General features: G+C 55.1%; 2 protein-coding genes across 5 annotated transcripts; both read right to left on the bottom strand.

The window, feature by feature from the left end:
- Nucleotides 1–7,828: 7,828 nt before the first annotated feature.
- ISG15 (ISG15 ubiquitin like modifier) lies at nt 7,829–10,357 on the bottom strand. The gene is made up of 2 exons (XM_073312430.1): nt 10,147–10,357; nt 7,829–9,285 (listed from the first exon to the last, which is right to left on the bottom strand). The coding sequence occupies exons 1-2, from the start codon at nt 10,147–10,149 to the stop codon at nt 8,791–8,793; spliced, it is 498 nt and encodes a 165-aa protein (XP_073168531.1). The 5' UTR covers nt 10,150–10,357; the 3' UTR covers nt 7,829–8,790.
- A 2,045-nt stretch (nt 10,358–12,402) lies between these two features.
- Nucleotides 12,403–20,038, bottom strand: LOC140898528 (2'-5'-oligoadenylate synthase 1-like). Of its 4 annotated transcripts, none has more exons than XM_073312426.1 (7): nt 19,957–20,038; nt 18,426–19,194; nt 16,523–16,811; nt 14,881–15,056; nt 14,361–14,611; nt 13,590–13,737; nt 12,403–12,803 (listed from the first exon to the last, which is right to left on the bottom strand). In XM_073312426.1, the coding sequence occupies exons 2-7, from the start codon at nt 18,618–18,620 to the stop codon at nt 12,657–12,659; spliced, it is 1,206 nt and encodes a 401-aa protein (XP_073168527.1). In that variant the 5' UTR covers nt 18,621–19,194; nt 19,957–20,038; the 3' UTR covers nt 12,403–12,656. The 4 variants fall into 4 exon arrangements, with proteins under 4 accessions (XP_073168527.1, XP_073168529.1, XP_073168530.1 ...); XM_073312428.1 differs by having other exon boundaries at nt 18,426–18,719; nt 19,957–20,015; XM_073312429.1 differs by lacking the exon at nt 19,957–20,038 and adding an exon at nt 19,899–19,948 and having other exon boundaries at nt 18,426–18,719.
- Nucleotides 20,039–20,364: the final 326 nt, after the last annotated feature.

Below are 20,364 nucleotides of genomic sequence, written 5' to 3'. Positions count from 1 at the left end.
CTGACGAGGGCACGGTATGGACTGGTCATCCTCAGCTCCAGACCAGGCAGCTGGACTAAAGGAATCAATCCCCTGGGGTGCCCGCAGCTGCCCATCTCTGCAGCACTGATGCCCCCTTGTGGCCAGAGTAGATATTCCTGCTCCACACCAGCCGCAGGTTTCAGAGTAGGAGCCGTGTTAGTCTGCATCCGCAAAAAGAACAGGAGGACTTGTGGCACCTTAGAGACTAACGAATTTATTAGAGCATAAGCCTTTGTGAGCTACAGCTCACTTCATCGGATGCACAGAATGGAACATAGAGTAAGAAGATATAGATATACATACAGAGAACATGAAAAGGTGGAGTAAGAGGCTAATTAGTTAAGATGAGCTATTATCAGCAGGAGAAAAAAACTTTTGTCGGGATAATCAAGATGGCCCATTTCAGACAGTTGACAAGAAGGTGTGAGGATACTTAAAGTGGGGAAATAGAGTCAATATGTGTAATGACCCTGCCACTCCCAGTCTCTGTTCAAACCCAAGTTAATGGTATCTAGTTTGCATATTAATTCAAGCACAGCAGTTTCTTGCTGGAGTCTGTTATTGAAGCTTTTCTTTGCAAATTGCCACCTTTAAATCTGTTACTGAGTGGCCAGAGAGGTTGAAGTATTCTCCTACTGGTTTTTGAATGTTATGATTCCTGACGTCAGATTTGTGTCCATTAATTCTTTTGCATAGAAACTGCTCCATCATCCCCAATCCTGGAAGAGGAGTGGAAGAAAGCTCGGCTTGTGGCTGATCCAGGTAAGCTTGACATTGATCCCAGTAAGGTTAATGGAGCAGCTGTGATGGGACTCAATTAATAAAGAATTAAAGGAGGGGAATGTAATTAATGGCACACAACATGGGCAAATGGAAAATAGAGCCTGTCAAACTAACTTGATGGCATTTTTGGATGATATGATACGTTTGGTTGGTAAAGGTGGTAGGGTTGATGTAAAACACTCAGACTTCGGTCAGGCATTTGATTCAGTACCACAAGATATTTTGAGTCTAAAACTAGAACAAGAGAAAATCAGCATGCCATACGTTAAATGGATTAATCACTGCCGGAATGAGAGGTTTCAAAATGTAATTTGAACCAGGGAATCATCACTGAGGGGAAGTGTTTCTAGTGGGGTCCCACAGGGATTGATTCTTGGACCTATGCTATTCCACAGTTTTATCAGTGACCTGGAAGAAAGCATAAAGTCATCAATGAGAGCATTTGCAAATGACACAAAGGCTAACAGAGTGGTAAATAACAAAGAGGACAAGTCACCGATACAGAGCAATCTGGATTGCTTGGTATGTTGGGTGGAAACAAACAATATCTGTTTTAGTACTTCTAAGAACTAGGAATGCAGAGCATACTTACAGATGGGGTACTTTAACTTGGGGGATAATCAGCTGAACAGTGCTCCCCTGTGGGCAAAAGAGCCAATGTGATCCTGAGATGTATAAACGGGGGAATCTTGAGTAAGAGCAGAAAGGTTATGGTATCTCTGTATTTAACACTGGTGCAACCACTACTGGAATCCTGTGTCCAGTCCTGGAGTCCACAATTCATGAAGAGAGTTGATAAAGTGGAGAGGGTTCAGAGAAGAGCCAGAAGAATGATCAAGGGCTTGGAAAACCTGCCTTATAGTGATAGACTCAAAGAGCTCAATCTATTTGGCTTATCAAAGAAAAGTTTAAGGGGTGATTTGATCACAGTCTAGCAGTACCTAGATGGGAAGCAGAAATTTTACACCAGAGGGCCCTTCACTCTTGCAGGCAAAGGTAGAACAAGATCCGATGGCTGGAAGGTGCAGCTAGAAAAATACAGGCTAGAAATAAGGCATCGTTGGTAACATCAAGGAGGGTAATTAACCGTTGGAACAATTTACCCAAATCAGGGTGGAGTCTCCATCACTGGCCATTTTTAAATGAAGACGGGATTTTTTTTTAAACATCTGCTCTAGCTCAAGCACAGCTATTGGACTTGACGCAGGAATTTATTTTAGGGCAGGGCTCTGGCCTGTGCGATACAGCAGGTCAGACCAGATGGTCACAATAGTCCCTGCTGCCTTGGAATCTAGGACTCCCCAACAGGATCCGGCCCTTGGGGTCAGGAATTTTTCCCCTTCAGAGTTTGCTCTGTAGGGGGATTACAGGGGGCACTTGGCAGCACTCCAGGGGCTCCGCAAGTGGCATTTGCCCTTGGAGTTTTTAGGGCTCCAGGACTTAACAGGCCCGGCACGAGGGTTACGCGTTTCTACAAAGCTTTAGTTTGTGTTGGGTCTTTCATACAAACTGCCCCACAAAACCTTCCCCGCGTGGGATACTAAATGGAATGCTAGTGTGATGCAGAGGCTGCCATGTAAAGGGTTAACATCCCAGCATCAGGTCCCAGCGGTAACAGTCATGGCCCAGAGCGGTGGTCCCCAAACTTTTTACTTTGTTCCCTCCATTACCCCTGGCCACGCCCCAAGCCCCCCCAGAGTCAGGAGCAGGGCTGCGGCTCTGGGAAGGGGGGACACAGACAGAGGTAAGGGGGCTGAGGCTGGGGCCACAGCTGGGACAGGGGGCGGGGGCCAGGCCAGGAACACAGCCGAGGCCAGGGGCCAAGGCCGGCAACTGGGGTTCCGCGCGTGGGGCCAGCAGCTGGGACCCCGGGTTCGGGGCCAGCACCAGAGACCCAGGCTCGGGCCTGGCAGCCAGGGCCAGCAGCCGGGCCCAGGGCCATGAGCAGAGCTCGGTGGTGCTCCCTCAGGAGCTATTACCCCCCACCCCCGTCCCGATTTTTCACACTTTCTATCTGGTCACACTACCTCACCCCCTCCTGCACCCCAATCCCCAATCCCCTGCCCCAGCCCGGAGCCCCCTCCTGCACCCAAACTCCCTCCCAGAGCTCACCCCCTCCCTCACCCCAATCCCCTGCCCCAGCCTGGAGCCCCCTCCTGCACTCAAACTCCCTCCCAGAGCTTGCACCCCACACCCCTTCCTGCACCCCAAACCCCTGCTCCAGGCTAAGCCCAGAGCCATTTCCCACACGCTGAACCTCTCGACCCCAGCCCAGAGCCCGCATCCCTTCCCGTACCACACCCCGCTGCCCCAGCCCGCTGAAAGTGAGTGAGGGTAGGGGAGAGCAAGCGACGCAGGGAGGGGGGATGGAGTGAGTGGGGGGGGGGCTCAGAGAAGGGGTGGGGCCTCAGGGAAGGAGCAAGGCAGGGGCTCGGCAGGATTTGTGTGATTAGACAGTTGGCAACCCTACCAGCACCACAGTATTTACTGTATTTATCTTTACCTGTCCCCTGTGTGGCAGGGCAGGGCTGTTATCCCCCTGGTACAGATGGGAGCTGAGGCACAAAGGCCCAAATCCACAAAGGTATTTAGGCACCAACATCCTTTGATTTCATTGGAAGTTCGGAGCCTAAATCCCCTGAGGGTCTGGGACAGGGAGACACACCCAAGGTCACAGAGTGAGTCTGTAGCAGAGCTGGGAATGGAAACCAGGTCTTTGGAGTCCCATGCTGGCACCCTGACCCCTGGATTTAGGGTATAGTTCAGTTTTCACTTAAAGGAGAGCTTCAGTGGCCAAAGAATACCCGGCAGCCTCCCCAGAATCACTGCACTGACACTCGGGAACTGAAGGAACCTTCCGAGCACGGACAAGTAAATCCTCACCAGTCGCGTTACAATTCACGTGTCAAAGGGTCCGCTAAAAATGTGAGCGTCCTGCCTCAGAACCGCCCGGTCCCCAGAGATCTCAGCTCAGCACTGACTGTCAACACCTGCCTTCGCGGAGCTGAAGCTTGACTAGATCTGTTGCAGCAGGGAGTTTTTGACAAGACGATATTAGGCATTAGCGGGCATTTCCTCCATGTTGATTCCTACGTGGAAGCCACCAAGGGAGAAACTGGAAGCTTTAATCTGGGCATGGAGGCAGGGAAAGAATTCTGCCTTCTCAGTGGGGGCTGGGGCATGCTGGACAGGAGTAACTGGCCTCCTGCCCTCTCTCTTTGAGCACCTGCTTAGGAACAAGTGGGGGAAAGGAGATCTCAGGTCTGGTTGGGCGAGGGTTAGGGAGAGGTGCTGAGGGACAGCTAGGGTGGCTGGGTGTGATGTGGCTGTGTGTGGACAATGGATGGGGTCTGGCTAAGTGTGTCTGCCTGGTCTAGACATGGAGCCCCAGGACTTTTCTGTCGTCGGCCCCATATCCCTGAAAGCGCCATTGGCCGATCTGATTAGCAACCCCAGCGGTTTTGTTTGTTTCTCTCTTTTCTGACCATGTGACTAGCTGGGAACATGTCATCAGGCTGTGACCTCACACACACTCCTGCCAGTCACAGCAATGTAGGACTGGAAGGGACGTCGAGAGGTCATCTAGCCCAGTCCCCTGCACTGCTGGCAGGACTAAGTATTATCTAAACCATCCCTGACAGGTGCGTGTCTAACCTGCTCTTAAAAACCTCCAATGACAGAGATTCCACAACCTCCCTAGGCAATTTATTCCAGTGCTTAACCACCCTGACAGCTAGGAAGATTTTCCTAAGGTCCAACTCAGCTGTCCTTGCTGCAATTTAAGCCCATTGCTTCTTGTCCTATCCTCAGTGGATGAGAACAGTTGATCACCCTCCTCTTGATAACCTTTTATGTATTTGAAGACTGTTCTCATGTCCCCCCTCAGTCTACTCTTCTCCAGACTAAACAATTACAGTTTTTTCAATCTGTTGCTGTAGGTCATGTTTCCTAGACCTTTAATCATTTTTGTTGCTCTCCTTTGGATTTTCTCCACATCTTTTCCGAAGCGTGGTGCCCAGAACTTGACACAATACTCCAGTTAAGGCCTTATCTGTGCTGAGTAGAATAGTAGAATTACTTCTTGTGTCTTGCTTACAACACTCACACTAATATATTCCAGAATGATGTTCACTTGTTTTGCAACAACATTACATTGTTGATGCATATTTAGCTTGTGATCCACTATAACCCGCAGATCCTTTTCTGCAGGACTCCTTCCTAGGCAGTCATTTCCCATTTTGTATTTGAACACTTGATTATGCCTTCCTAAGTGGAGTACTTTGCATTTGTCCTTATTGATTTTCATCTATTTATTTCAGACCATTTCTCCAGTTTGTCCACATCATTTTGGATTCTAATCCTGTCCTCCAAAGTGCTTGCAGCCCCTCCCAGCTTGGCAGCGCCCTCAAACTTTATCTGTGTACTTCTCTATGCCCTTGGCCAAATCACTGATGAAGGTATTGAATAGAGCCAGGCTCAGGACAGCTCCCTGTAGGACCCCACTCAATAGGCCCTTCCAGCTGAACATAAGAACATAGGAATGGCCAGACTGGGTCAGACCAAAGGTCCATCCAGCCCAGTATCCTGTCTTCCAACAGTGGCCAATGCCAGGTGCTCCAGAGGGAGTGAACCTAACAGGTAATGATCTAGTGATCTCTCTCCTGCCATCCATCTTCACCCTCTGACAAACAGAGGCTAGGGACACCATTCCTCACCCTTCCTGGCTAATAGCCATTAATGGACTTAACCTCCATGAATTTATCCAGTTCTCTTTTAAACCCTGTTATAATGCTAGCCTTCACAACCTCCTCAGGCAAGTTTATTGTGAACCATTGACAACTATTCTCCGAGTATGGTTTTCCAACAAGTTTTGCACCAACCTTGTAGTTGGTTCGTCTAGACTCTAGTTCCCCAGTTTGCTTATGAGAAGGTCATGGGAGACAGTATCAAAAGCCATCTATCTACCATTATCTACCAGTGGGGGCATCACCACCATGGTAGCTGAGCCTCTTATCTTCACCACCCTGCTGGGAGGCAGGGCAGTGTAAAGGCTGCTATCTTGACCAACAGCCACAGTTGAACCAGGGACCTCGTGAGCTGAAAGTCTCAGAGCCAGGCTCTGGCATCAGACTCCCATCCCCTGTGGTCCGGGCACAGAGGGGAACACACAACACACATGCGTCCCTGGGGAAAGCAGCAGCATCCCCATCTGACAGCTACACCCACGGGGAGTTTAAGTGCCTTTCAGGGAGACAGTGCTGTCCAGTGAGTGCGGTACTAGGCTGAGACAGAGGAGATGTGGGTTCTATTGACCAGGTCTGCCACTGATTTGCTGGTGAACTTGGACAAGTCACTGCCCCACACTTTGCCTCAGTTTCCCTATCTGTGAAGTGGAGGTAATGCTACTGACTGCCCTTTGTAGAATGTTTTGAGCCCCAGTGTTGAAAGGGGCTATAGAAGAGCATGGCGGTGGCATTATTCCAAAGGGGATACGTTGAAAGTTTTGGACAAAAACAAGAATTGAGCCCAGATCCCCTGACTTCCAGGGTTTGGGACACAGGTCTCTGCATCCAAGCGGTGAGCTCTGAGGGTGCATTACAGGATGAGCAGGGAGGGGGTGCACTTTGGTAAAGCCAGACAGCATGGGGATCAATGGGGCTGTGGGTGTGTACTGGTAGTGACAGCAGGGGTGCTCTGACTGGGACACCTCATTCACGATTGACAACGTCCTTTAAAAGGGAAACATAAACTGCCCCCCTGTTGGCCATAGGGTGGGGAGGGAGCCCCAGCAGGGCTCACAGAGGGTTTCACACTCCCACTTCTCTGGGTATTGCTCATGCCTGCGTGCACCTGCCTGCCCAGGGGAGAGACAGCGCCGAACACTGAGCAGCCAGTCCAGTTGTTCTCTGGCAGGGGCAAAATCCCGCTTTGCGCCACTCTGGCTCCTGTGGAGATGGGCCACTCTTCGCTCCCACCTGGGATTCTTCCTCCTGTGTCTCTGCCCCACAGGGATTCCCTCAGTCTCTCCCCCTGTGGGAAGTTCCACCCCTCTATCCTCTCCCATGGGAACCCCCCCTTCAGTTCCTCCCCTGGGGATTTCCCACTCCCTTTGCTAACTCTCCCCACCTCGGGATTTCCCACCTGTGACGTTGCACTCCATGTGTTTTATGAAAATATGTTTAGAATATAATTCACACTTATAAACATTTTCATAAAACATATGGAGTGCAACATCACACCACCCCAGGGGGATTCTGGCTCCTGAGCAGGGGGTTGGACTAGATGACCTCCTGAGGTCCCTTCCAACCCTGATAGTCTATGATTCTTGGTGTGGGGTAGGAGCGACGTCCTTCAGTAGTGGGCTCGGTGGCAGTGTCAGGGGAAAGCAGCCAAACCCCTAAACCCAGGCTGGCATGTGGTGACAGCCACAGCTTGGAAGCATAGGGGCAAGGAGGAGGATTGTGGCTTGTGCCCCACCTGGCATGGGTCATCTCCTCCACGGCTCCTGCCGGCTCCCTTGAACTAGCTGCAGGCCAGGCAGCTTTGAGGGTGGTAGAGGGAGCTGTGAGCCAGAGGGAAGGCCTCGGGGTGGAGCCGGGCCCCAAGCTAAATGCTTGATGCCAATGGCCTAGAGCGCTAGCTCTTGCTTTAGGAGCGTGGGGCTGGGGTTCAAACTCTGAGCCAGCTCCCGTGAGAGCTACTTCAGTCGTGTTGCCAGCCCTCCAGGATTGTCTTGGAGTCTCCAGGAATTAAAGATTCTGTCACGTGATGAAACCTCCAGGAATATGGCCAACCCGAGCTGGAAACCTTCTATACGCCTCAGCTGTAATTCCTTTCTCCCTCATCCAAAGGGCAGCACAGCTGGCTGGTCTGGGGGTGTCCTCCTCTCTTCTCAGGATGAGGCCAGTGTTTGGGGGCATGAGGGTAAGAGCTTGGCTCAGTGCACAGGGGTGGATCACCTGGAAGGGTTTACCAGCATGGATCAGAGTCAGCAGAGAAAAGAAAGGACTCAGGAACAGGGCAGTTTTGAGGAAACCTGTTTATTGATCCTATTAGATCATCATTATCATGCATTTACATAGCAAAGTGCCCTAGTGTGCAATACAATCACAGACTGAGTCCTCCAGTCACAGTTCAGAACACACAAATACTATCTTGTCACAAAAAAGACGGAAATCCTGACTGCCAATTGCAGAGTCTAATCAGGCCGGTTCCTTTGTTTCTTCACAGGCCACTACCCCCAGTGGTCATTACAGCCTTAGCCCCACCCCACAGCAAAATTATTCACTCAAGCCCCACCCCCAATGTGACATCCCAGGAAGCAGCTGCACAGCCCCTGAAGAGGCAGGGCAGGTGGTTGTCCTGGATCTTCTTGTGATGTTGGCATCCAAGCTTCACACCTGAATTCAACTGGTGACAAAGGGAGTGGCCAGCGCACTCTTCCGCTAGGGTTAGCGTCTGCTGAATCCACACCCTCACCCACAGCACTGCCAGGGAACCAGAGCAAACACCTGTCGCAAGGAAACAACTCGCTAGACACATGGCACCACAGACCTGGGGGAGGGGGGTGTCATTCACATGTAGGAGCTAACTGAGCAAACCTCCTGCAGGAGAGATTTCCACCATGTTGTAAGGAGCCCCACTGTGCCCCCTGGAAGGAACGGAGTCGCTCTGCACGGCCCAGGTCAGTCACATAGCCTGGCACAGCGGGACCATGCTGCACTGGAACAGGATTCATGGAGGGATGAGGAGCTGGAGAGAGCAGCACCAGGGTGAGCACATGCACAATGGGGTGCGAATACTGTGGGCAACCCAGCGTCAACGTGATGCTCACTCTCCCTGGGACCCTCTCCCAGTCTTCTGCATCACCCCCCACCCCAGCCAGTGCTGGAGCCAGTCACAGCTTCACATCCGAGAGTCCAAAGCTAGCATACGATGTTTGGGACACTAAGGTCTATCTAGGAAAAGAGGACGGGAGCAGGAAAGTCAGGAAGGCTGGACCCTGGGGCTCAGCCCCCCCCGCAGACGCAGGTGCAGGAAGATGGTGCAGTGGGGGGCGATGTTGTAGTCTCCCAGCTTGTGGCCGTCCTCGAGCGGTTTCCCCTCAAAGCTGAGCCAGAACTGCTCCTGCTGGATGTTCTCCTGCTGCTGGACCCGCCCCTTGAACTGGGTGACCCCGTCGGAGGGGAGGACAGTGTAGGTGCTGGTCCTGCCCTTGTCATTCTTCACGAAGAGGGTGATGGGCTCCTCGTTCTGTACCATCAACAGGACGATGTCTCCGGGCTTGAGCTGGTAGTCGGAGAGCCGGGAGCCATCACGCAGCTCCACATAGGCCCCGTTCTGGCAGGCCAACTTCTGCTGGTACGGGGACACCCCTGTCTTCTTGGCAATCTGGGCCTTGAAAGCCGAGACGGTCATAGTGCTGGTGACCTCCAAGCTGTGCATCTCGCCGGTCAGCAGCTTCACGCTGAGCCACAGGGCCTGGGGAGGAGAGGGCCCAGAGTGGTCAGAACCGAGGGGGAGCCCAGACGTCCATCCCTCAGGGACTCAGACCCCCGAGAGGGAAGCAGGTTGGGGCTTGTTACCTTCTCCATATCCTGTCAAACCCCTATACACCCTTCCAGTGCCTGGCACCTGGTGCAGTCATTACCCCAGTACAACATGCAGGGAAATGCGTCCCAGTCAGCACGGTGATGATCACACCAGCATCCGTGCCAGCACAGGAGGGCTCAGGCCTGCTGGGCTCAGTGAACACTCACCAGATCCCTTTTCATGGCATTAACAGGGGCCCAAACCCAGCACCCCCAAAAGGGCAGTCGAGGGATGAGGCTGCTCACTGGGCTGGCTGGTCTGCCCCCCTCGGAGCCGGGTCCTGGCTTGGGTGCACTAGCCAGCGCTCAGAGGCTGTCCCAGGGGCAAGGGGTGCTCAGGGCAGATGGGCTCAGACTGCTATGCTCCCGCCCCGGTCAGGGGGCTCCCCAAGGGCTGTCGGGTCACTAACAAAGGGGCAGCTTAGCGGAGACCAGGGGCTGGAGGGGGGCGGTAAATACAGGCGGCAGCTGCCTTTCCTGTGCCCAGGGACCTTGGGAAGTGCCGATCGGTCCCTGCCCTGCTACCGGCTCGGCGCGGGGCATGCAGCCGGCAGCAGGGGCGAGGGGCATGCTACCGCGCTCGGGGTCCCCCCAAAACACGCACCCGGGCCGGAGGGTGGGGCTCCAGCGGACAGGAGACCCCGGGGGGCTCCGGTCCCGAGCTGCCGCGCTGCCCTCCCCCGGAGCCAGGAACGTGCAGAGCGACCCCCGAGCTCCTCCCTGCGGGCCCCGGCCCCGGCCCGAGCCTCACCATGTCCGCAGCCTGCCGGGGTCTCCCTGGTTCCGCAGCGTCCCGAGTTCCAGCCCGATCAGCTCTGCCCGGCTCCGCCGCCGGCTCCTCCTTTATAGCCCGGCCGCCGCCCGCGGGTCACCCGGGGACCGCACGGAGAATCAAAACCAGCCTCGGCCGCTGGGTTTCGGTTTCCTTCCCCCGCCCCCCGCTCCTGCGCCGCGGAGAAACGAAACTGGGAAGCGATGGGGGAAGGGACCCGGACCCATGGGGATTCCCCTGGGGAAGCGAACCCAGCCCCTGGCGGTCACAGGGGGGCCAGGGACCCGGACCCGGCATTGGGCCAGGGCCATACACTGAGCCCTTTGGGATGTGATCCGGGTCTGGATCCAAATGTAGGGGCTGGATGCATCTCGACTTCAGAAAATAAAATAACTCCGGGACTCAAATTGTGCTCCCCTTGGCCCCCATGCACCCCCAGCTCGCAGCCACTGAGGCTCTCCGGGTGTCAGCAGGAGGAGTTGGCTCAGTGTTTAATCAACCATAACGATGTTATAAATACTAACAGGGGAAAAGACCTGGGGGTGTTTTGTTTTAACGCAGTGGCGCATTAACCTGTGGAATTCCCTGCCACAAGACAGCAGTGAGCTGGCAGCACAGCCAGGGTCAGGAGGGGCTCAGACAGTTCCAGGGATGATGTGAGGAGCCGTGTGGGTCAGGAAGCAGAGCAGGTTAGGAGGCAGTGTAGGGAGCAGTGAGCCAGGGAGCAGTGCGTGTAGCGGGGTGGTGTGGGTCAGGGAGGGCGTGTGCCGGGGGCCGTGTGGGGAGCAGTGAGGGGCGGGAATCAGCGTGAGCCATGGGGCAGTGTGGGTCAGGGAGTGGTGCATGTCAGGTGGAGGTGTGGGAAGCAGTGTGGGTCAGGGAGCAGTGTGAGTCATGGGGCCGAGGAGAGTTGGGCTGGGAGTGCCACCATTTTCCCTGGGCCGCTCCCACCTTCTGCCCAGCTTGTTGACATCTGTCCCCAGACCTCTGGATGCTGCTCTCCCCACCTGGGATCTTTGGTTCCTCACCACTTCTCTGGCAGTGACAGCCATCCCTATCTGCGGCTCCCAGCCTAGCTTGCAGCACCTGGGCTGCGATGAATAACTCCCCTAGCTCCTGCCTGCAACTAGTCAGTCCTTCCCTTCTCCGAGCAGGAGCTTCCCTCAGCCCTGCCACGGAGCCAGCCTCTTTGGCTTTGGACAGCCAGCCCAAATCGCCTTAAAGCAGCGGGTCCCTCCCTGGCGGCTCCCATTATGACTTAGGTTGGCTGCAAGGCTTTTGCCAGCTCCCTCCAGCTGAACGCCCTTGCCAAGTAGCCTTCCCCTTTGTAGGGCTCCGCAGAGCGGCCTTCTCCAGCGCCTGCCTGCCATGAGGGTGGGACGAGGCAGCCTTCATGCTGCTCCCCAGCTCCCAACGTCTTCCCCCTTGGCTGGGTGAGAGGGGAGCCTTGCCCTAGCTTCTCTGCCAGGTTCCTTCCTCAAGCACTGTTCATTCCCAGGACCCTTACGGCTTGATATGTATCTCTACTGGACCCTTCCAAACCCTTAAAGAGCCATGCCAGGTGGTGGATGGGCTGACCACTAGGCACTACTGCCCTCAGTGGTGGACAGCCCCATCACAGCCTAGGTGGCCCATAGACAGGTTAACTGGACACAGAGTTAAAGTATGTTTGATTGTCACAGAGGAATTAATCACATCAACGGAAAGGACAGTATCACGTGGGATTATGCAGTCATAAAATTGCAGGGACAAGAAATGTTCACTGCACCCTTAGACAGCTAGGAAATCCCAGACCTTGAGGGGCAGGTCTGTTCTGGCCAGTGCAGGGCTTCATTTGTAAGGAAAGAGGTGTTGGGGATCAAGCAATTATTTTACTTCCATAACTGATGTGGCAAGTCCAGCGGGGCCCAAGGCTCTGAATGGCCAGGCCCAGCGGGGCCCAAGGCTCTGAACGGCCTGAACTGCTCAGCCCAGAGGTGCTGGGGGTCAGCCCTGACAAGCCCCGGCACAAATTAAGCTTACTACTGGCAAATGACCAGTAAGAAGGGCATTGTGGCTTCCCATGTTCAATACTCTTGGGGGTTCCAGGTAAATGTGCTGAATTACAGGTAAAAAGATGCTCAGCTTCGTTCCCAGAGGTGCCTGGCATCAGGAAGACAAGCTGAGCTCTTGCCAGATCATACACCATCACCACCCGGCTTTTCCACATAAAAAGAGCACATCCCTGCTTTCCCATCAAGTGACCTTTATTTCTGATTAAGAGAACAATAAAAATACAAGAAAGGAGAGAAAGCAGGGAGGGGGAAGGGAGCTGGGGGAGCACAGAGCACGAGCCGATTGGTCACGTCCTGTCAGGGCTAGTCTTCAACCGGCTCCTGGGGGCCATTTTCTGAAAGGAGGAAGTTGCAGAGCAGGGAGAGACCTCTCCAGTAATGCCCGCCCTGCCCCAGGGAGGGCTCCTGACAGGGTCGGGGGCTGAGAGGCAGCTGTCAGAGGAGCGTGCAGTAGGATTCCTCCTCTGCAGCATGGCTACCATTTGCAAACATCTGGTTCTCAGTGATGGGGTATTCTTTGTCCGTAGTCCGAGACTGCAGATCAAAATCATCTCCTTCAGCTGCTCTCCATGTCTGCTGCAACTGAAATAGGGAAACACAGAGTTGGCGGGTTACTGCTTTCCAGACAAATTGCCCTTAGGTGGGGGCTCCGGGAGCAGCCAGGTCCCTGTGGCTGCCACCATGGACCCTTGTAATACGGGCACAATTAAGGATTTGCACGATTGTTTTCTCAAGGAATAATTAGTCTTGACATTTCAGGTGTCCCCTCCTGACCACACCACAAGGCTGCTCCACCCAAGCCCGAGCCCCCAGCCCTACCAGTCTAGGTCATATCAAGCACTCACTACTGTGTGAGCTGGGAAAGGAGGGAGATGGGGGCACAAGGGAACCCCGGCAACCATAGTGCATGGTGCAGCTGAATTGCTGGGAAGACCCAGGAGAGTCTGAAGTGAGGGGCCCCTGGCCTCCCCCAGCCAACGGGGCTTGTCTGGGAGAAGTCAAAGGAAGGAGCCCAGTGCAGTTTCTGTGCACACTGCTTTGTGCGACTCAGTAGGGCAGAGCGAAGCCCCCATAACAGAGCACCAGACACACCGAAGCCCCAGAGTCGGACAGACGGGCAGGTCAGCGACTGCTGGCGCAGTGAGGAGAGACCACTGAGGGCCACAGAGGCATCAAATGCAATTGCTGTCTCTCTCTTGAAGGGAGGGGGCATTCCTCCTGGCCGGGGCCAGCCGTGCTGCGGTAGGGAGATGGAGCAGGGCGCTGGGCTACCCTACCCCCTCCAGTGCACGGGAGGGGATGCCCAATGGGCTGGGCTGTTTTACCGTTAGACACAATATGAGCCACTGCAGGAAATCCTGCCCTCACCGGCACATTCCAGGGCTGAACCGGGGATCCATTGCGCTTCCAGCAGCATTGCTGGGCACAGCAGCGCTCAGCCTCCTGTGCAACCAGGTCCCAGCGGCTCCCGTGCCCCACGATCCCCGTTGGATCTGCCGGGTCCAGGATGATGGGCCTGAAATTCAGGGAGACACAAAGAGTCACGGTGCAGACTCCAGCCGGGCAGAGACGGGGTGCTGCAGTCCAGCTGGGCATAACCCTGCTGCCTGACCCCTCCGGCTCTGTCCTGCTAAGCTCCCGTCTGGTCTTCCTAGGACACAGTGCGGCTAGTTAATGGCTGCTGCCACCTGGCCAGACGTCACAGACCTTCTTCATTTGCTTTAGCTGCTCTCTGCCAGCCCTTGCCTAGCCCTGAGCTCTAAGGCCTGGCTCTCTCCGTTCTCTCAGACCCCGAGTGTCTCTCGGACCCCACCCACCTTGGCAGAATGAAGACTGAGTCCGTCCAATTCCCTCCTTCACCAGTTCCACTTCCCCAGCGTCTCCCACACATTGTGTGCTAATAATTATTGCCACTGCCTAGGGTATCTTGGCCATTCAGAGCATTAAAGCCCTGCCCCACTTCACGCTGGGGCTTCTCGCCTTCTTCTTGCCCCCAGGGTGCTGTGTCTGGGTCATCAGCGGTGAGTTTCACACACAAAGGTAGCGCCCTGCCCCCAGCTGTGCATGGGGGGGGTCACATTGCCACGGGGACAGGGAGCCGGGATGCACACACAAGGGTGCGGTGGTGTTTGCAGGCACCTGGATTTATAGAGCTGATACTTCAGATACCATCCCAGGGTTTCATTCTCAAAGCCGTAGTTGATGGTCCAATAGACACAGAGTTGGGCATGCTGCCGGATCAGCTCCAGCACCGTCCGGAAGCCCTCGGCCATGTTGAAGGCTGGACCCCTGCCCCCTCTTTCCCAGGCACAGACAGACAGGAGCTCCAGCGCGTACTGGGGGGGCAGGGACTCTTCCCGCCCCAGCTTCTTTTTGTGAGGAAGGACATACTGGGGTGAACAAAAGGAACAGAGGTTAGACCGACAGGCAACAAACCCTCATTCACGCCTAATTCATACCCCGAAATCCACTCAGAAAAGGTGGGAAGGTCTGGGAGACAGGGGGGAGGAGGCAGAGCTGGAGCAGGGGGAGCTCCCGACAACAGGGCCCTCTCCGGGGTACCTTGGTGTCTGCCGGGCCTCCAGCTGCATATTCCCAGCATAACTCTGTCCCCCGAGAGCTGCAGGGGGGCTGTGGGGAGCCAGTGCGGCTGCTGTACCTGTTTGTACCAGTGTTTCACCAGGCGGATCAGACTCTTCAGTTTGGTGGGGAGAGCCATGACGAAATTCCTCTGCAGCTCGGTGAAGCAGGGGGAGAACTCGCTCCCTTCGGGATCGCTGTCCATCAGCCTGACGTACACCTCGGGGTCGGGTTTATAGCCTCTGTACAGCTGGCCTAGCAGAGAACGAACACAGGCGTGTAGGCCATGGGTAGCTAAACACTGTGTGTACCCAAGTGCTGTGGGTGGCATGGCCACTCCCCACCTCGCTCCCTGTGCCCACTACTCCGAGTGGGGCCTGGCGTTGCAATCACAGACCCAGTGCTCATTGGCTCCTGACCTTTCCCTGCGAGTTTCTCTTCCCCTTCCCATAGGAACTATTTTGCGTGGCAGAAGGATACACTTCATTCTGCTCACTCCCACCTCAGATTGTTTTTTTCAAGATTTTTGAAAGGAAAGGGAAAGTGAAGGGGCCAGACTCCATCCTGGCAGAGGCAGATCCTCACTGCGGGCCCCTGCCAGGTGTGTCCTTGGCCTGCCTGCTCAGCCTGGCTGGGGCGTGGCCCAGCATGTCACCCTTGGCTGGCACAGCTGCGGTGGGCCCAGAGAATTCATGCAGCTTGTGATGATTGTTTCTGGAGGCCCCTCAGGCCTGTTGGCAGATCAGAGTAGTTCTGAGGTGATGAGCGGCTCTCGTGGGGTGGGGGGCGAGATGGGCAGGTGGACTGGAGGGCACTGTCACCAGAAAGCAGCCGGATGTGGCAGCGGGACCAAGGAGAGTTGGGCTGGGAGTGCTAGCCATTAGCTGGGTCTAGATTGTAATCCTGATCCTCCCCCGGCCATGCATTGCCCCTCACACTTGGCCCCTAGTTCCCACTGAGCTGAGCGAGTGCTTGAAGCTTTGAGTAGCCTGCTGCATGTGGCTCCACTCTCTCTGAAAGTCCTGGGAGTCATTCAGATAAGGCTCTTCCCTAAGGCCAAATGCTGCTTGCTTGCTCCTGAATGGTTAAATTTAAACAGTGACTAAAAATCCCCCCCCTTGCTATTAGCTGGTGCCTCTATTCTGAATCACAGGTGGGCAGGACAAGCGAGAGGAAGAGAAGCAGTTTAGGGGAGGTACAGGAAACACACTCCCTGGATGGTGCTTTCTTTTGATGAGGGCTTGTGCACAAGGAGGAGATCAGGTGTGCATAGGGTATGCATGTGTGATGGCCGCCTTCTTGACCTGGGATTGAACTGGGGTCCTGCAGACCTACAAGCACGGTACAGTGTGAGCTAAAGCTAAAACGTACAGCAAGCGACTCCTCTGCTCTGTGGAGTGGATACAGAGGGGAAGCCATAACCACACTGACCAGTGGGTGAGGCATATCCATGCACTTAAACATCCATGTGAATTTACACCTGCAAAGCTAGACACGTGAGATACGTTTGCAAATCATAGTGGGGAAGTTTGGCCATGAGATTCCCCTTAAAATCTCCTGGTATCACGTGCTTACAACCCAGCACACCCCAGAGAACATGGAGCCATCGCTATCTCGAAAGTAGCAAGAGCTCTGGCAATGTGCTGTGGGAATCGAGAGAGACTAGACAGTCATTGAGAAACACGGCCCCTGCCCTGGGAGTCCAAAACAGTGCATCTTACCTAGGGCGTCGAAAGCTGGCAGCACATCAAAATCAATATGCTCCCCCATGGTATTAGATGTTAGGGTAAAAGTGAGCACACGGGGGTTCTCCCACTTTGTTTTCTTAATGCTCAGCACTAGGTCTTTTCCCAGGGACCCTCTGCATTCCTCCAGCCTTGTCTGGATTTCAGCAATGATTTTTTTCCGTTCTGCTTTCAGGGCCCGGAAATCTGTAATCTTGCTGACAAACACAACGAGGTCCACATCGGAGACGTCTTTCAGGGCCGTGCCCTTCCCTGACGAGCCGGCCTGGAGGAGAAAGCAAGAGACAGAGAGAGAGAGGTCCCACTGAGTCCTTCCACAGAGAGCTCAGCTGTGGCCCACCCACCTGGAGGAGCTGCTCCCAGGGCCACCCTGGAGACACCCCCTGTGGGACATCCCACCGCTCACTCACGAATGGGATCAGGGCCTAGCTGATGTGGTTTTGGCCGGTGGCTATGGCAAACTGAGTCCTAGCCTTGGGACTGAGCATCGGTGGAGCAGGGAAAAGGGGTTTCCTCAAGAGTTAGGGCTGATTCTGGTCTCAGTCACAGGGGTTTTACACCATGGACCTCAGCCACGTTCCTCCCATAGATTCAGGCCCTTAGTCAATTCTTCATTTGACTTCAGACGGCGACTCACATGAGTAACTGCTCCCTAATGGGAGGTAAAGTGGTCTGGGAGGGAAAATCTGGTAAAGGACGAGGCCTGGGTGATCTAGCATTGGTGGGGCTGGAGGCCCAGTGTTGGTACCAGTCGTTATTTAAGGGCCCAGGCCAGGGCTTCCAGGGAGGGGTCCCCAGTGGGGGAAGAACCATTTTAGCCTGAAGAGGGCTGGCAAAAATGAGTTATTTTTGTTTGGACCCCTACATGTCTCTGGAAGGGGCCAACCCGACCTCACTTGTTAAAAGCATGGAGGAGACCATGTGCAAGCACCGCAGAGGGGTGGCAGGCGCAGCAGTGTGCCCAGCTGGGAGGGGGCTCAGGGGTGATCTAAACACACCCACCCTGCCCCCAGCTTTATAACGGGTCACTCGTGTTGTTAACTGCCCTTACACTAGCGGGTCGCATGCTGCATTGCTCACGTGGCCTGAGCTGCGTGTTTCCAACTTCTTCAGTGCACGCAGCTCTGCAAGTTTGCAAAAAGAATTTGACAGAGAGATTCTCTGGATGTGATGTATTGCTGGGCCCTGGGGCCTCCCACCCTGGTTGGGGGCTGGCCAGACTGATGGCAAGGGGCCCAGCTGGGGTATGTGGGATCAAAAGAAACAGCTGGGGGGGAGGGGCTGGAGTGGGGGCAAGAGCCCAGGTGAGACTAACAATCACCCTAAAAGTGACTCTGCTCCCCTCCCCCAGGCTGGGAGGCCACTGTCTTACCCCATAGCCAGAGTGACCAAACAGTGATTTTAGTGCAAATTCGGGTTTTCCAGTTTTCGCCAGGGTCATTCTCCACCCTTGACTCTGGCATCATCCCCTGCCCGATGCACTGCAGCCCCAAATGCCAGACCCCGAGCCCCATGTCCCAGGGGGCCATCGGTTGGGGGGTCTCGCTAAGGGAAGGGCCATTCAGCAGATATTTTGCCTGCCCTCTGGCTCTCCCCAGACACAGCCCTGCACAAATACTGACAGTGACTGTCTGTCCCCCATTTCCCCACACTGGGGTCCTGCACCTGGGAACTAGCCCCACCTCCCCGCTCGCTCACCCCTTCCTCAGACACAGGCAGAGGGGTCCCCGACCCTCCGCCCTGATTTACAACAGCATCACCCTAGCTGTATGCTGATCACCATTGAGAACATTCACCTCCTGGACTGTTCCCCCTCCCCTTCCCAGTCCCCCCAATACCTGGAGAGGCAGGGTCTGTGCACCCCATCTCCATCACTCACCTTAACCACCTTCAGCACCCGCATGGCAGAGCCAGAGTTTCTGAAGCAGTTTTGGGTCAGAAATAGGAAGATTGTGTTAATGGCTGTGCTGATCTGCATCTTGAAAACTTGGTTGGGCTGCAGGTTGTTGGTGATGAATGTATCGAGTTCCTCAGCTGGCATCTGGTAGAGCCCCATGCTCTGGTTGAGCCACATGAGGAGGCGAACAACAAGGGCTACTGAGGACGGGACTAGCCTGTGTGTGCCCCTGGCAGAGAGGGACCGTCTCTTGCTCCTTCTGGACTGCAACAGGCCCTGGGCAGGGAGGGGAACAGCAGGTGCAGAGGGTTGGTTGCTGCATAGAGGCCTCGCCTCCTTTCACTTCCTCAGCTCTCTGATCAGTTTCTTTTCTCCCAGGCTGCTGCGTGCCCAGGAATGCTTTGGAGCCCACTGCCCTATGCCCCGCTTCCTAGCTGTAAACTGGAATCTCTGGCTGCCTTCCCAGAACTGCTCTTGTGCTGGGCTCAGCTGTCCTGTCTGCTGCTCGGCATGCATAGCCCTGGCAGGGTAAACGTGCAGATCCACTGTTACTGTGTCTCAGTGATTTCAGATCACATGTTTTCACTTCGCAAGTTGCAGATGGTTCCAGGCCAGCTGGATTCTGACAGTCCTTCCCTGTTTTTCCACCTCCTGCATCATCACCAGTAATCCAGGGTCCGCAGGCCAAACTCTGTCCTCTCCTCCTCCTGCATTCCCCTCCCAGGGCTTGCGCAGGAGTCACTGACTGGCCCTGGAACCAGAATTTAGCAAATCAGCCTGTTGCTGGTGCATAAGGAGGAGAGTGATCATAGGTCCCGTTTTGGCCAGGACAGTCCCTTTTTTAAGCCCTGTCCTGGCCCTCCTGACTTTTTTGGCAGAAGTAGACCTTTGTCCCATTTGCTCTTGCCAACTTGATCAGTCGACAAGAGCAAATGGGACAAAAATGCCCACCTTTGTCAAAAAGTGGGGTACGGAGTGTCACAGAGTCCCCAGGCGATGCTCTGGAACTGCTCCCTACAAAGCCAGGCAGGACTCTGGGGAAGTCTCCTTTCTGGGAGCAGACTGTCTGCATGACACACAGCTCACACAGCTTCCACCTTCCTGGGTCTGACCCCAGAGCATTCAGCATCCTCTGCCCCTCCGTGTGCTTCCCACAGCGAGTCCGCCCAGGCAGGGTCCTGGGGAAGCCAGAGGGTCCTGCCCCCCAACTCCACAGTCAGACGTGACTCTCAGCCAGCCAGTAAAACAGGGGGTTTATTAGACGACAGGAACATGGTTTAAAACAGAGCTTGCAGGTGCAGAGAACCGGACCCCTCAGCTGGGTCCATTCTGGGGGGCAGTGAGCCAGACAACCACGTCTGTACCTCACTCCACATCCCCAGCCAGCCCCAAACTGAAACTCCCTCCAGCCCCTCCTCCCCTGGGCTTTGTCCCTTTCCCGGGACAGGAAGTCACCTGATTCCTTTGTTCTCCAACCCTTCAGCCAGGGGTGAAAGTAAGTTAGAGGACTTACCGCTACCCTGGAGTCCTGAGCAGAGGATGTGGCTGTAACCGGAAGAGGCGTAGCCTTAAATCCCCAGGCCCAAGATTTAAAGGGCCAGGGCTCCAGCTGCAGTAGTGGCAGCTGGGAGCCTGGGGCCCTTTAAATCACCCCCGAGCTGCCAGCTGCAGAGGTGGCTGGGAGCCCGGGGGCAATTTAAAGGGCCCAGGGCTCCAGCTGCTGCAGCGGAGCCCTGGACCCTTTAAATCACTGAGGAGCCCTGGGGGCTCCCAGCTGCCACCGCTACCCTGGGGCTCTGGGCTCTGGCAGAGCTTTAAAGGGTCTGGGGCTCCGCTGTGGTAGCGGCTGCTGGAACCCCGAGCCCTTTAAATCCCCGCCTGGGCCCTGCTGCCTGAGCCCTGGGGTAGCGGCGGCCAGGCT

Source organism: Lepidochelys kempii, chromosome 15 (genome assembly GCF_965140265.1).
Source record: "Lepidochelys kempii isolate rLepKem1 chromosome 15, rLepKem1.hap2, whole genome shotgun sequence".
Taxonomy (NCBI): Eukaryota; Metazoa; Chordata; order Testudines; family Cheloniidae; genus Lepidochelys; species Lepidochelys kempii.
The sequence above is the reverse complement of the archived record's forward strand: the minus strand, read 5'-3'. Positions and strand labels throughout refer to the sequence as shown.

Coding starts and splice junctions, on each gene's coding strand:
- LOC140898528 (XM_073312426.1), bottom strand. CDS start 18,620: ATGTGGCTCAACCAGAGCATGGGGCTCTACCAGATGCCAGCTGAGGAA. Junction 14,612..14,880: donor TGAAACACTGGTACAAACAG/GTACAGCAGCCG, acceptor TGTTCACCCCAG/TATGTCCTTCCTCACAAAAA. Junction 13,738..14,360: donor TATCAGCTCTATAAATCCAG/GTGCCTGCAAAC, acceptor CCTGAATTTCAG/GCCCATCATCCTGGACCCGG.